Genomic DNA, 15,172 nt, shown 5'->3' with positions numbered 1-15,172 from the left:
CTTTGATTTTGTGACCTGAGAGCATATAACAACAAAATGATGGGAGACTATATTTGGGGACTGTTACGTGAAAGTGATTTACTTTACAGTCGCAAATCTCAAAAAACTACTCACTTCTAAACACTTTTGTTCATGTTTTTATAACTTTAGTATAAAATACATGTAAATCTTGATTCATATGTTCTTTTATTCAGACCTTATGCAAATAAAAATGTGCAAATTTGCCTATTTTTACATAGAAAATAGGTTAATTCCTAAATTTCATTATCCAGGTCACAAAAGCAAAGTTTAAAGGGAATAACGGCCATTTTCTGTACTTTTACAACATAAGCAATTAAGAAGTAACACATACTATCCAGGAACAAAATTTGTGTTACATAGCATTATTTTAGTTATAATGAAACAAACTGATAAAATAAGAAGTCTCCATAACAAGACCATATTGCCAGATGTATATAGAAGACAAGCAAAACTTTCTTCAAGCTGCTGAAAACTGAGAGAAATGAAAGGAGACGACTAGAAATGTTTTGACTATTATGCCCTGTAATCAAGATAGTGATGGGATAGATGAATGTAAATAACAGAAATATTTATGTTTTTGTCCTAAAATAAAAAGAAACACTGAAATACAAGTAAAAATCAGAAACTTACAAAGAATAAAAAAAATATGCCAGTAATAACAGTAATAAGAAAACAACCTACAAGATATGAAAATATAATCAACACTGGGTCATATCAGAGATCAAATCTACTTACATGAACATTATTCTCTACTTCTGGGATAAAGGATATGAAGGTGTGTTACACTATTTGAGAAACCAAACCTACCAAATGTGTAAATCTTAAAAATTACATCAATGACATATTATCCACTTTTGTATAAAAGGCATTTTTATATGAATAAAAATAACTATTTAGACAATGTATTTAAAAATTAACATTTCATTCAAATGGTATGGTGCAAATGCCTTTTACACTACATTCTATATATAGTCCCTTAGGAATTTTAATGATCAGATGAAAGTATAATAATAGTATTCCAACCACACTATATTCATCACATCCATTGCTGATGATGCATTTCACTCAATCCAGCACTCATCAGTCCAACTGGGATACAACAAACACAGCAGTGATCAGAACACTACTGCATTCTTGTTGTCTTGATGTTACATTGCTTGCCAGAGTCCACTGAATGGAACAGAAATTGGCATTTCCTAGAAGAATAAGATACTGTACAGGCTTAAGACCCCAAAAGAAAGAAATCTCTCACTCAGAAAGAAAAGAGAGCTTTGAAACACAAAAGCTCCATATCTTAGAGATATAAAGGAGAATAATGAATCCATCAAACAAGTTAATTGATAAAATCCCCCCCAAAAAAAAAAAAATATACTGAATTGGAGGGGAGAGTTATTACAGTCCTTGAGAGCCTGACCAGTAAATCCAAAATGATTCAATGGTGTTAGATCTATAATAGCCTGTCAATTCCCAGTCTTTGTAAGAACTACAAAACAGAAAACAAAAAGCAACAGGAACAAAATCCCTGAAGTAAAGTCAAGAACCTATTTCACAGTATTCATTGCCTGGAGGACGCATACAGCCTCATTCTGGCAAGATGCAAGGGACCTAAGGGTGGAGGAAAGTAAAAAGAGAAATGTCCATACCAGAGCATCTGTATGACTCAAAAGCAAAGGAACTCAAAGATGTTTAAAATGTAAGAGCTCAATTTCCATGGGTGTAAATGCAAAAACATAAATGAGTACCTTTTTGAGAAGGCAACAGAAGGAGAAAGCCCAAGGCATTTGTCACCCTACTTACTAAAGAATGGTATTAAAAGGATATACTCCTCATCTGGATAGAAGTATGAAAGGAGGAAGGCAAAACAAACCCATGTTTTGGACTTTCATCCCAAGGAGGTGGCACAACTCTTTTGGCAACTTCCCTAGTGGTTTGGAACTGGAAATGGCAGGGGTCTTCCATGGTCTATACAAAGCCTAGGAGAAAGGGGAATTCACACTGGGAATATGAACTTAATCACTGCAAATGTTTCTTACTAGAGAAAATACAACAGGTTATCAAGAAACTTAATTTGAAAAGCCAGAGCATGTGAGCAGTCATTCCCCCTTCTCTGGTGGTGGCTTTTTCTATGATAGTCCATACGAAAAATCCCACCTCAGCCATGAGCTATTATGCAGCCAGGTCTGATGGATTTAATGCCTTCCATTATCCCTGACTCAGTGCAGATTTAGGAAACTCAGTATATCCTGAGAGGCAATATTAGGCTGCTGGATGGGTTCTAAAAATTAAATGAGATTAATAGTTTAAATAAGTAAGGAATTAAAAGAGGCAAATACCCATTAAAAACAATGAGTGGACTAGAGAATGACAACTGGAAGGAAGTAAAATCCAGATGAAGATGAAAAAGCCAGATGGTAGAGAAAATGAGAGATGGAGGTGTTGGACATAGATTACATTTCAACCTAAATAGTCTCATTGAAGATCAGAGCATGAGTCAGGTGGTAGAAATGATGTGATGAAATGTGATATAGCCTGCACATATCTCTATCCAGTACAGAATAAACAATTTGGGTAAGTGTGGTCAGCTATCGGTCAGTTACCTCTTTCTTTCTTTGTGAACCTGACGATGACCAAAGAAGGTCGAAACGTTGTTCGCTCCTCTACATAAAGAAAAAGTGGGTTTGCTTGTCATCACTATGTTGATAAGTCCATTTGGTAAACATAGAGGATCAAAGTTCCCTGGAAAAAGATAGGTCCCAAGGCTAGAAAAATAAACAATTGCAGAAGCTCCAAAATGAAAGAAATGCATACCAACTAACATCTGACCATCTAAAAACAAACATGAATGGCAATCAGGGTTAGTATGATCATAAAGTAGAGGTCATATGAAGATATATATAGGAGAAAATGTCACATTAACCATGTCTTAGGAAGAAGTGAATAGTCAGGTGATAAGATAAAGATCTTTTGTTAACCTGAAGATGACCTAGGAAGGTCAAAACATTGTTCTCTCCTTGTCAATAAAAGTGTTAGTACCCATAAAAGCTGTTCTAAGATACATTTTTATTTCAAGTGGGTTTTTCAACATCAAGAAGATCAAGATCTGTGAAACAAAGTACAAGAGGCATTCAACACAAAGATCAGATCTGTGACAAGAACAAGCAAGAAAATGAAAGTAGTTTTAGTAAAAGATGGTATAAGGATCAAATATTAAAGAGTTTAAAAGGAGTGCATGTAAGTATAGAGAATCACATCAAGGTTTCAGTTGAGCAAAGGAAGTGAATGATAAGGATGATGAATTAAGAAGGACCAGAACAAGGTGAAAAGAACAGGGGAAGGAAAGATAGAACAATAATGGAAAAAAAAAGAAAAAATAGTTCATAAAGCTATCTGACAGCCTACAATGGTAGAAATCAACAATCCACATTTGAATAACAATATAGAAATTGGTCAAAAGCTGAGCAACAGCAGAAAGGCTCGGTGGTAAACAGCAGCAGATAGACCAGTGGCAAAAAACATTACTTTTATTGACAAAAGGAGAGTAGAAAGGTGACAAGAGATTAAAGAAAAGCTGCACATTCAGAGATAGATGACTAGCAAGCAAAGGAAGAGACAAATCCCAAGTGAAGACAAAAAAACAACACATCTAGGTGAGAGAAAGAGAGAGATACACAAGGTTGGAACAAGAGTGAACAAGATGGAGATAAAGAAAGTGTTGAAGATGCCAGTCTATGGAGAAGAGGAAACTGAGCCTAAGCTGGCCAAAAACATTTCACCAATAGGATCCATCAAGGACTGTTATAAATTAACACAAAGATATGTAAGAGATGGTGAAGAAAAGTGTACACATACAGAAAGAAGACCACTCCTGGATAAGAGCACTCACATTCAAAGAATTTGAGTGAGATATTGGAGATCAAAAGAGGGAAAGTTTGGTGTTGAGAATGGTGGAAATTGCATTGATTATTGGCATGCCAAGTTGGGAACAAATACAACAAAAAGCATATGAATGAAGTGACAACCTGTAGGAAAAATCCTATCCAGTTGAGAAAGTTGATCTCTCCCCAAGTTCAAAGCCCCTAAGACATGACAGGCTGTTGGACAAACTCACTGTGAGTAGGCTCAAAATAAATTCCAACATACAGAAGCAAAAGTCCCTGGAGTAAGTACCACCCTGATTAACGATATTGATAACAGCTATATCACTGTTGGAGTGAATCATAATGGTCCAAAAGACAAGAGAGAAAATAACATGAGTGATGATCTGCCAAGAATTTCAAAACACTGATGTTGATGTTCCACAGGATACCAAACCCCCTGAAACCATAGAGTTGTCCAGAGACATGTTGCAACTCATAAAAGGTGCATCAATAAAGAGATAGAAACTCAGATTGGAAGAAAGTGGAATGTTGGTTATAGTGTTGGCACAATCCAGTCGTAAAGAGAATACAGCAGCATCAAAAGAGAGGACAGAGGATCACAAGAAATGTTCCACTGGTTGCTCAATTTTCATTGAAAAAAGCCTCATATGACCCCAGCCTACAGGAACAAGATTTTTTATAAACAACAGAGTTCCCAAAAGAGATAGAATATCTTGTGCAGGAAGTATAAGAGAGATAAGAGTTAAGGTGACAATACACTTCATGCCTGACAGACAAATTGGGAAGCCAAAGCACAAATGAGACAAGAAGCAAAAAAAGACTCTAAAGTGGACCAACTATTCAGTTAGAGTTAGAAATGACATAGAAAACTTTATCAGCCAACCCAGGTGAACTGCTTCTTAAAGAAGATGTGATGTGACCAAGAAGGAGGCTTCTTGAGAAGAAGCCAAATATCCATATAATAATGAAATCACAGTCCAAGTCTGTGAATGTGGTTAGCAAATACTTTAACCATTGTGTGAGGTAAAAGAACCAATGGAGAGAAAGAAGATTCCAGTCTTGAACTAAGGAACAACCAGAAAGGTTGAGAGAAAAGACGTGGTTAATGGTATGGCAGTCCATATGCATTTCATGTATAATAAATAAGAGTAAAATCCTGAAAAGGTGCAAACAACCCTCTTTCTACCTATTGTCTCCAAAAGATCTGGCACCATGACCCTAAGACAGAAAATGCTATGGATCAGAAGAAGGAAGAAGAGATGAGAAGTGAACCTGGATGATCAACCAGTCAGCTGCAAAAGAAGTTCAGAGGTTTGTAAAAAGAAGCAGGCATGCTTCCATTGAACTAAGTTGACTGAGTACAAGGAATTCCAAGGATTGCAAATCCAAGTATACAAAAGGGAACTGCCTTATATCATAGAGAAGGAATCTTGGCATTTGAGAATGAAAATAAAACTGAACCAAGGACATAAATATGAATACATATGTCTGGAGAGAAAAACCAAACCTTATGTCATAGAGAAGGAATCTTGGCATTTGAGAATGAAAATAAAACTGAACCAAAGACATAAATATGAATACATATGTCTGGAGAGAAAAACCAAACCTTATGTCATAGAGAAGGAATCTTGGCATTTGAGAATGAAAATAAAACTGAACCAAGGACATAAATATGAATACATATGTCTGGAGAGAAAAACCAAACCTTATGTCATAGAGAAGGAATCTTGGCATTTGAGAATGAAAATAAAACTGAACCAAGGACATAAATATGAATACATATGTCTGGAGAGAAAAACCAAACCTTATGTCATAGAGAAGGAATCTTGGCATTTGAGAATGAAAATAAAACTGAACCAAGGACATAAATATGAATACATATGTCTGGAGAGAAAAACCAAACCTTATGTCATAGAGAAGGAATCTTGGCATTTGAGAATGAAAATAAAACTGAACCAAGGACATAAATATGAATACATATGTCTGGAGAGAAAAACCAAACCTGATGTCATAGAGAAGGAATCTTGGCATTTGAGAATGAAAATAAAACTGAACCAAGGACATAAATATGAATACATATGTCTGGAGAGAAAAACCAAACCTTATATCATAGAGAAGGAATCTTGGCATTTGAGAATGAAAATAAAACTGAACCAAGGACATAAATATGAATACATATGTCTGGAGAGAAAAACCAAACCTGATATCATAGAGAAGGAATCTTGGCATTTGAGAATGAAAATAAAACTGAACCAAGGACATAAATATGAATACATATGTCTGGAGAGGAAAAACCAAATAAATAATCCACAACTTTAGAGTCAGGTAGTTAAGAATAGAAAGAATCAAAGGAGATAGGAGAAAGCAAATGTAACAAACAAACTTAAGTAATCAAATATACAAAGAGAATTAGAGCAGTAACGTTTTCCTCAACAAATGAAAGAGGATCCAAGCACAAACCAGAGAGATTGAAATAGCCAATCAAATCTGTTATCCTCCTGTTGGAGTTCAGAAAGAGGAAAATGTTGTATGGAAAGAGAGATGAGACAAGGAAAGTAGCAAAGAACCCACAATGTACAATGACATTAATGTCGTCAACAATCAATATGCCTCCAATGGCCATAGACATAAGAAGGGCAGTGTCAGCAACATCAGCAGTACCTTGGAAGAGGTACTAATCACCGTCACTTGAGAGTTCAAGTTTGAATAAATATCCAAATCAGAAACTTTTTTTATAAATTTATTTAGTGTTGATGTAGCTTTAAATCAAAGTTAAAGAGCTAATAGGAAATTACAGAAACACTGCAAAAAGCCAATGGAAAGCTCATTAACTTGATGAATTTCATACTTAAAAAAAATGTGTCTATTAAAGACATTACCAAGCACGTTAATTAGAGTGCATGTTCTCATAGAGATCTACAACACAATGAAAATGTAGTCTTCCTACTGGCAGTGGTCTGTTGTTGTGATAATTACATCGTGCACCAACTCAGTTCACATCAAAACATATCTTAGGTGAGAAATAATTCAATGTCAGTGACATCCACAAAGTCCTAAAGGCTAGCTACTGTGTGGAGAGAGGTGAAACATTTTGGAAATGCTGGTATTGGTATATAATGATCCTCAATATATTAATGAGACAAAAGAACCTATACTGAGCAAATGGCATGTTAAACAATTCTAGTACATGTTCAGTTTAAATATTAGAAAGGAGTTGAGAACATATAGTCAGTATCAAAAGAAACTGCAACCTAACACTGCCAGACTTTGCAATGTGCATGAGCCAGCAGCTTAGATTAAATCCCAGTTAAGCCAAAATGTCAAGTGGTTTAAATTTGTATTTTCACAGTAATGGATTGAGAGCTCTCTTTGTCTTTTTTTTTTTTTTTTTTCAAAGTAAAAATCAGAACATAAACTGCAAATACCAAGGGGGCCCTTTGGTCCAAAATATGAATAATAAAAAAATAGAGTAAAAATTAAATATGCTCTTCAATTTTAGATAATCATTTGCCAAACTCTCTTAAGCTCTGGTACAGTGGCTGACTTCATTATTGTTGATGGCAACTCTATTCATAAGCTAAACACTCCATTATGAAAATAAAACTGTCTTAACTGGAGTCTGTTCCAAACTTAAAATTTGTGTCTTCTTATTCCACTATCTTAAGAATTCCGTATGAAAAATCAGAAGCCTTTTAACTGTTAATTCCCTCCCATAACCTCAAAAAACCCCATTAAGATTGCCCCTTCTCTTAGGAGAAAAGTTATCTTTACCTAGTCCCATAAGATAACTCTTCCATCTCTAGCTTCAACATAATAACCCTCCTCTGAACTATTTCTAATAAGAAAGTGAATAAACTTAGGTAAGAAGACCAAAATTGGACACAATATTCCAAGTGAGGCCGAACTTGTTACTTGTACATAGAGAATTATCTGTTTTGACATATAAGCACAATATCTGTACATACACTTTAAAATTATGTTATCTTTATTCGTAGTATTATTAAATGCCTTTGAAGACAAACCTGATGCATCCAAAAAACAAAAACAAAGATCTTCCTCAGGATGAAAGAGTATTTCAGATATAAATAAGACTTAGATTGCCAAGACCAAAACCAATGCTAACTCAAAAAATAACAAGACACAAGATCAAACTAAATTTAGAAAATTTGTTAAATTTGTCATGAAGAAGGTATTCAAGAAATTTATGTTTGATAATGGTTTAAATACTCAGTTGCCTTCTTCAAAATCAAAAGCATTTGACTAAGTTAGCCAATATCAATTACCTCCCAGCCAACCTTAATAATGGATCTGCCATATAACATTTTTCAAAACTGGTATTCTACCCTAGTTACTACTTTTGATACAAATGAGAAACTGCCAAATGCAATTATTATTCCAGCCTAAAACTGCATGCACAACTGCTGATGTACATATCACAACAGTTGCAAAACCATAAACGTTCACACAACCACACTGCAAAGGCTTCAAGTACTAATATGACAAAGAATTTTAAGATTTTATTAATCTTCCTTACCTATCTAACTAACCTAAAATTCATGATATTATTCCCCACAATTAAAGGATTTCCTTCAGTTCTATCAAAACATAAGTGACTTGGAAATTGCTTGAGCATATTTTTATACCTTCTTACATTGAATCCATCACAACAGAACACATCTTCCTTGCTTACTTTTCAATCTAGACATCCCCCTTAGAATCCTAACATGTGAAACAGCTCCTGAAAAGGCTATCCAATAATTTCCATCATTAAAATTTTAAAATAAAGTTTCCCTGAGAAATTATTTTAAATACTCAGCTCTCAACAGAACAATTAGCTAGCATTTCATCACTAAAGCTTAGTTTTTGCACACACTTAAAGCTGTTAAAAAAAACAAAAAAACTCTCATTCATACAAATAACATGAAGTGATATAGTCTATGTTGCAAAGCAATATTAGACCATAACCAACTACCAATAAGAGAGCGATACAACCTCCTTGCACAATACTTTCTTTGAGCACTTTTTCTGAACCAAAAGCTCATTCTTGACAAAGCAAGCAGACACCCCAGAAGTGGAAGATTGGGTAAATGTTTATGTCAAGAGGCATGTATTTATCTGAAATATCTTTTCAGTTTGGGGAAAATGTTAACTGAATACTAAATTACTTATTTCTATACAAAATAATTATGCAGATCACACAATGACAGAGGGTGGCAGTGTGAATTCAGAAATTAAAAAAATTAACTTCATTCTGAGAATATAGTAACAGAAAGAAAAAACTCAAATTAGGGACTCAGTGGAAGCAACACTCAGAGTGAGTTCATCCAACACCTCTAGCAGGGAATACCCCTTGCTGACTATTCATGACCATTCAGACAGGTTATTTCAAAAGAACTTCCTGCTTTTTGCTAAAATATCACAAAAATGGTCAGATTATGGAGGTTCCTCAATTACCTATATATATTAGGGAATCATGAAACCATAGAAATTAAGTGTGGATATGACAGCATTTCCTGCCATAGTGTATGTTACCAATACCTACAAATATATGCAAATTCAGGTATAAATCATTCAAGACCTGCATTCCGAGAAGAATGTAAGACCCATCAGGCTGGTCACAACCACCAACAATTGTTCAGTTCTTAATGTTGGGATGTTCTGTATATTACTCTTCCACATTAATTTCTTTGTCCAACTTTCAATTGAGGGGTATACCAGTAGTAGGGTTTATTGCAACTAAATGGGAACTCTTCATATCAGTATTTACTAGACACCTTCATCTCATTTAGTACTGGTAAAGGCAAGGTTTTACCCACTAATAAAGACTGGTAGAGAGGAATCCATGTACAGGAGAACACAGGAGAGGTGTATGAACCAAACAGGAATTATCTCATGTGTACAAGGTCACTCACTGAGAAACCATACAAAGGGTTATCAGGAATAAAGACAGCAGGTGAAATTCCTGATGAACCACTTTCTTTTTTCCATACAGGTTAAAAGACAGAAAAATATATATGTACTGCTCAAGCAGTCTTGTGAAAGAAAGCTAATGTCAACAGCAGACACTCAGGACAGACAGATGGGCTTAACACTCGCTATTATCCCCAATTTAAAAATGAATACAGAAGTATTCCCTGTGAGGCAACACTGACAACTCTACGAGTTCCTTTTCTTTTTCAGAGGGTTAAATATCAAAACTGTAATGAAAAGAAACTGTCAACCACTTCCTCAAAATTTCTGGGAAGACTGAAAAATGACAACTGGAGGGAGATAAAACTCAAAGACAAAGAAACCACTAAGTGTTGTAATTAATGTGATACAAAGGTGTCCTTACCTGTAGGACTTCATCCAAGAGATTTCAAAAGTTAGAGGGAAGAGAAGCCACAAAATGATGAACGTGGTTAAAGATAACACTGACATTAAAAAAGAAAAAAATATCTTCCATTGAGAAGTAGACAAGTCAGATAACCTATTTAATCAATCTAGTCAAAATGAAAGAAGATAAATCTCAGGAAACAGAAATACCCCACAGCAAGAAAAGATTACTTTGATTGTTTCTAAAATGAAGTTGTGTGAAGTAACATCATATTGCCTGCATAAAACAAAAGAGATGAAAGCTGTTTATAGATGTACAGAGAAGAAATGTAATGCAGGAATACAGGTGAAAAATCTAACCTTCATTCCCTCCCTAACATCCCAGAGAACAAAAAATGAAGTTCCAGTCCAGAAAGGAAATCAAACAAGAAGTGTTACTGATTAGAAAGGTCATCAAGAGGTCTCTGAAAGAACTGAAAAAAGAATATGGTAAACTAATAACCAGGGAAAAGACAAAATATTATCAACAATACTGGTCTGTATGCAACAGTCAAAGAACCGGAGAGGCTGTTTTAAAAATCTATATGGAAAAGGAAGTGATATGATAAAGAGTTGAATGACCTGGGAAAGTGGCAAATGGACCAACACTGACAAACCATGACCTTTCACAGATAAACAGGGTATTTTGTCAAAAGAATCTTCCCATCTTGCAAGAGATTATCTAAAAACCATGTATGAAGGTAGGCTTAGAACGTTATTATGGAAGATGGACATCCACAGATTATACAGAAGAGATCTCCAAAAAGGAAGGGGTTGAGGGTTCTGGATAATCAAGAGACAAAGGATCTACCAAAGTATGAAGTAAAAAAAAAACAAGCAAGGTGAGCTACAAATCAGCTAAAGAGAGGAAGATATGCAAACAAAAAAACACAAGACCAATCTTTATTCAGGGAATCTACTGCTAGGTAGCAAAGTCTAGGATTGGTGATCAAAAGCCTGATGTTAAGTGGAGTCACAAAAGTATCAATACAAGGATTATCATAATGGGAATAAATCCACTGAAACACCAGATGATTTAAGGACCACTCAGTTAAAACTACCTTAAGTGTAACAGTCAATCCAATATTAAGTTCAACCTTTAATTATATATTCATTGTAATGCAATGTATTAGGACTGTATGTTTAATACAAAAGATAACCCACTTAAACAGGGGGACTGTTGCAGGTAGTAGCATCAATTGATGATGGCCACCGTTTAAGGGTTAATAGTATGACTAATGAAAATTATTTTGGAAAAGTGATAGGTAAGTCACTTAATTCATTTAATCAATGCTCATTGTTAATACTAAAACTAATACAATATTAAAGTTTACTTACAGACATACTGATTACAACTATGATAATTCCTTCTGTGTATAAATCATTAGTTTGACCTTACTTGAGAAACTGTATTAAAGTTCTGATTTCCTTAACTCGCACTGGATTCAGAGAAGAACTATTAGGCTAATTGTAGGGGTTAAAGGGTTATCTCACATGGACAGGTTTAGATCTTTTTTTTTCCCTCAGAAAAGAAGGATAAGAAACAATCTTGTTGAAGTTTACAAGCTTACCCAAGAGGTTGATGGGATAAATGCTTCTCACTTGTTTATGCTGTATAATAGGATGAAAGGCCACAAGTTTAAGATTTAGAAAAGATGGGCTAAAACAGTATTATTATTCTAACAAAAGCATTTGACTTATGGAATGAGTTACTGTTGGCAGTAGTGAGAGCTAGCACTTCATAAAAGTTTATGAAAGAGGAATCAAAGAAGTCTTTAAATATAGAGAGTGGGTTTAAATATTTAATTTCCTCATGAATATAGCTGTACAAAAGGTAGCCTAGCAATACCAAATGGTCCTTTTTCTGTCCACAAGTTATTTACATGTACTTTACAACCAGATGAGTGATCACCTAAGTTCCGATTTAGTTATTAAGAGACACACTTCCTCTCTCTCTTAGGCATTTAGATTTTTTTTTTTTCTCTTGCAAATCATTCAAATAAGAACTTTTAAAATATTAGGTTTTACAAACAAGCTGTATGATTTGGCAACCAATAACATACTGGTGGAGGTTCTCCAATTTTTCCATATTTTATCCACCTTCAAAATCTCTTTGATAACCTGTTCTTTCTTTATTTAATTAAAGAACAGGTTATAAAATAAAATCAAATCCTACTCCAATATCATCAAATTACTACACGTACAATTAAGAATTTCAATACTGTAAGGACAAAGACCATTAAAACTAACAATGATAAAATCCTGCAGATCTAAAGTTTTGTAACTAAAACTGCATCTCGACATATAAAAAATGGTGACATACTTTTCAAAGTTCAGAATTAAAAATAGAAAAAAATTAAAAATAATGGGTTCCAATAAATTGTTATAATGTACCATGGTGTAAAAGAAGTCTGGTGACAAAAGAGCTTTATCCTAGTACTCGACTAGTAACTGAAACTATCACTCTTACCAAGTGAACTACCAATGTTCCAGGCTCATGTGGACAACTTACCATCTTGATCTTTACATATCACTCTCTCCCCATCAACTTAATGCTCACATTATGGCTTAAACTATAGAGCTTTTACCAGAAACTTGGAAAATGTTAATTTTTGAACTACTACTTAACTAGTGCTCTGCCAAAAAAGCATTATTGCAAATGCCAAAGATTTTTAAACTTTTGGTAGAATATTTCAAAATATGTATCTGTAATTATATCACAAGCCTACAACTACTTTATTTTTTCTTACGCAATGAAATGTAATTTCACCAGAATTATTATAACAAATTTTTGCTGCCATATTAGCTGCTCTTTTCAGGTGTAGTACTTATAATGATGTATTGTGCTACTATGTGAAATTCCTTAACTTCACATACTATTATCAAGACTTTATAATCAGAAGTTTATTATTCTATGGCCTCTGCTGCCATACAAATTGTACAGCTGAAACAGTTACATGAGATTAATAAAAAATACACAAATATTTACATTATTTATTTACAATTCATCCCCAATAACGCTACACAGTAGCAATCTATCAAAGATTCATTCTATCACGAAGCTTTGTCTTACATATTCATGTAACTGTGTATGGATTTGTTTAACCTTAAAATGTCACTACCGTTTTCAGACATATTTAGAAAGAATGAATTTCCTATAAAGTCCTATAAGGTTGTTGTTAATATAACAGCGCATACAGTGATTATAATTTTAAATATATATGTACTATAAATTGATACTTATGTACCATAATTGTATCATCATAGTCATGTGTCATCACATTTTCATTTATTCAAACATTACATATCCTAAAATACTTTTATGAAATAACTCATAAGTACGCTGTAATTTTGTTTTACTAGAAACCGTTTGAATAAGAAAATGTTTTGGGAACAGAAAACCAAAGTCGCGCTTTGGAAAATATGGGTTTTTGTTTGTCTTCAAGAATTTCAACTATCTGACGTGGCCGGCGCTACACATGTCGGCAGGCCCGGAATAATCAGACATGTTCGACGGGATGCAACCTTAACTAGCGAGGAGCTAACGTCCGATAAACTTTGCTATACAGTATACACAGCATATGAGCCCCTACGTCATCCCCTGTTAATTTTTTTTTCTTGCCACGTTAACCCACTAACTCACATGACTTATACAACACATGCACCCACCATGATGTGATCTTTTGGTAGACCCGATATCTAATTTACTATCCAACGTCCGTTTTCTTGAATCTCCAATATCAAACTCGGAATAACCATTCACATCCCCTGCGTTTGTCGCCATCTTCAGTGCAGACTTCAACCAGCTGACGTCAAATATGACGTAACTTCATTGAACAGCTTGGTTGAATGAAACTATCATTTAACACAACTAAGAGAAAACACAAATGTTAATATATATTTCTAACAATACTGTATACTACAGTAATAATGTATGTAATTTAATTTTTAATGCCAAATATCTGTTTACCGAAATCGCTCACAGGCCTCCTTCCTGGAAGCATTTGGAACCGGTAGTGACGGATTTTTCGCACTTTATGTCATTTCCTGCAAACGTTGACACGTATTTGCTCAATACTATATTCTGATAATGCGAAACCTTTTTTGTGATGTTATTATTAAATTGATAAACAACTCGACTGAAATTTCCTTAAAATCAAATAATCATTTCTTATTATTTATCCACTAAGAAATTCACAAAGTGACAAATCGATTGTTACATTCTGAGTTCAAAAGGAAACTGTCCATACCTCAACCACGTGTCTGAAATAGCTGAATCATGTGAACGCATGTGCAAAAAATTATGTAATAGAAGTTACACTTTGTCTCGTAAACAGGTGCGTGTTCGATTTCTAAAGCTGTTATTTTCTACAATGCCAATAAATGAACCCTTAAAATGTTAATTTAAATTATAATAATCGTATCTAAAAATACAAAGTAAAAGATGATATGCAAAAAAAATAGTATAATCACCGAATCACTGGTGTCTATCCTCTTGGAAAAGTCCTCTTAACGTTTCTTACCAAACTTAGAGCTAGAGATTAATCGCCTAGAGACAAATATTTAGGGAGTTGCTAGGGGTATAAAAAAGTTATAAAATAAAAAAATACTTTTTCCAATAAATTTTGTTATTAAAAAAATGTTACCCTGATTGCAGTCCACTTCCTCATTCATGGTTTCATTGACGGAAAATAGATTTAGACTAGATTCATTACATATACATTAAACTGGCGAACTCTTTACTCTGCTCTTTATACGCATTGTCTTACAGGAGAATATCACGGAACGTTAAATCGAAAACTGTGTATCATACAAAAATAAAACTCTTACTTATATGTATGATACCGGAAAAACTTTTAATTACGTGATATGGAATCCTCAATTTGGCGAACATTTTATCTGCGTGCATGTAGATTTGC

The 15,172-nt window shown here is 34.2% G+C and overlaps 1 protein-coding gene across 5 annotated transcripts in view; it reads right to left on the bottom strand.

The window, feature by feature from the left end:
• The window catches only part of LOC143252315 (RNA-binding protein Pasilla-like), a 49,763-nt gene extending 34,944 nt beyond the window's left edge, over positions 1–14,819 (bottom strand). For 2 of the 5 annotated variants that reach the window (XM_076504256.1, XM_076504253.1), the window contains exon 1: positions 14,224–14,525. Coding sequence is in view for 2 of the 5 variants with exons in the window: in XM_076504253.1 (XP_076360368.1) it covers positions 14,224–14,257 (34 nt within the window). In the remaining 3 variants the exon portion in view is untranslated. The other 3 variants (XM_076504257.1, XM_076504255.1, XM_076504252.1) reach the window with 3 other exon arrangements.
• Between the last annotated feature and the right edge of the window lie 353 nt (positions 14,820–15,172).

The sequence above is a fragment of the Tachypleus tridentatus genome, chromosome 6 (genome assembly GCF_004210375.1).
Source record: "Tachypleus tridentatus isolate NWPU-2018 chromosome 6, ASM421037v1, whole genome shotgun sequence".
Lineage (NCBI taxonomy): Eukaryota > Metazoa > Arthropoda > Merostomata > Xiphosura > Limulidae > Tachypleus > Tachypleus tridentatus.
This window is presented reverse-complemented; position numbering and strand designations above follow the sequence as displayed.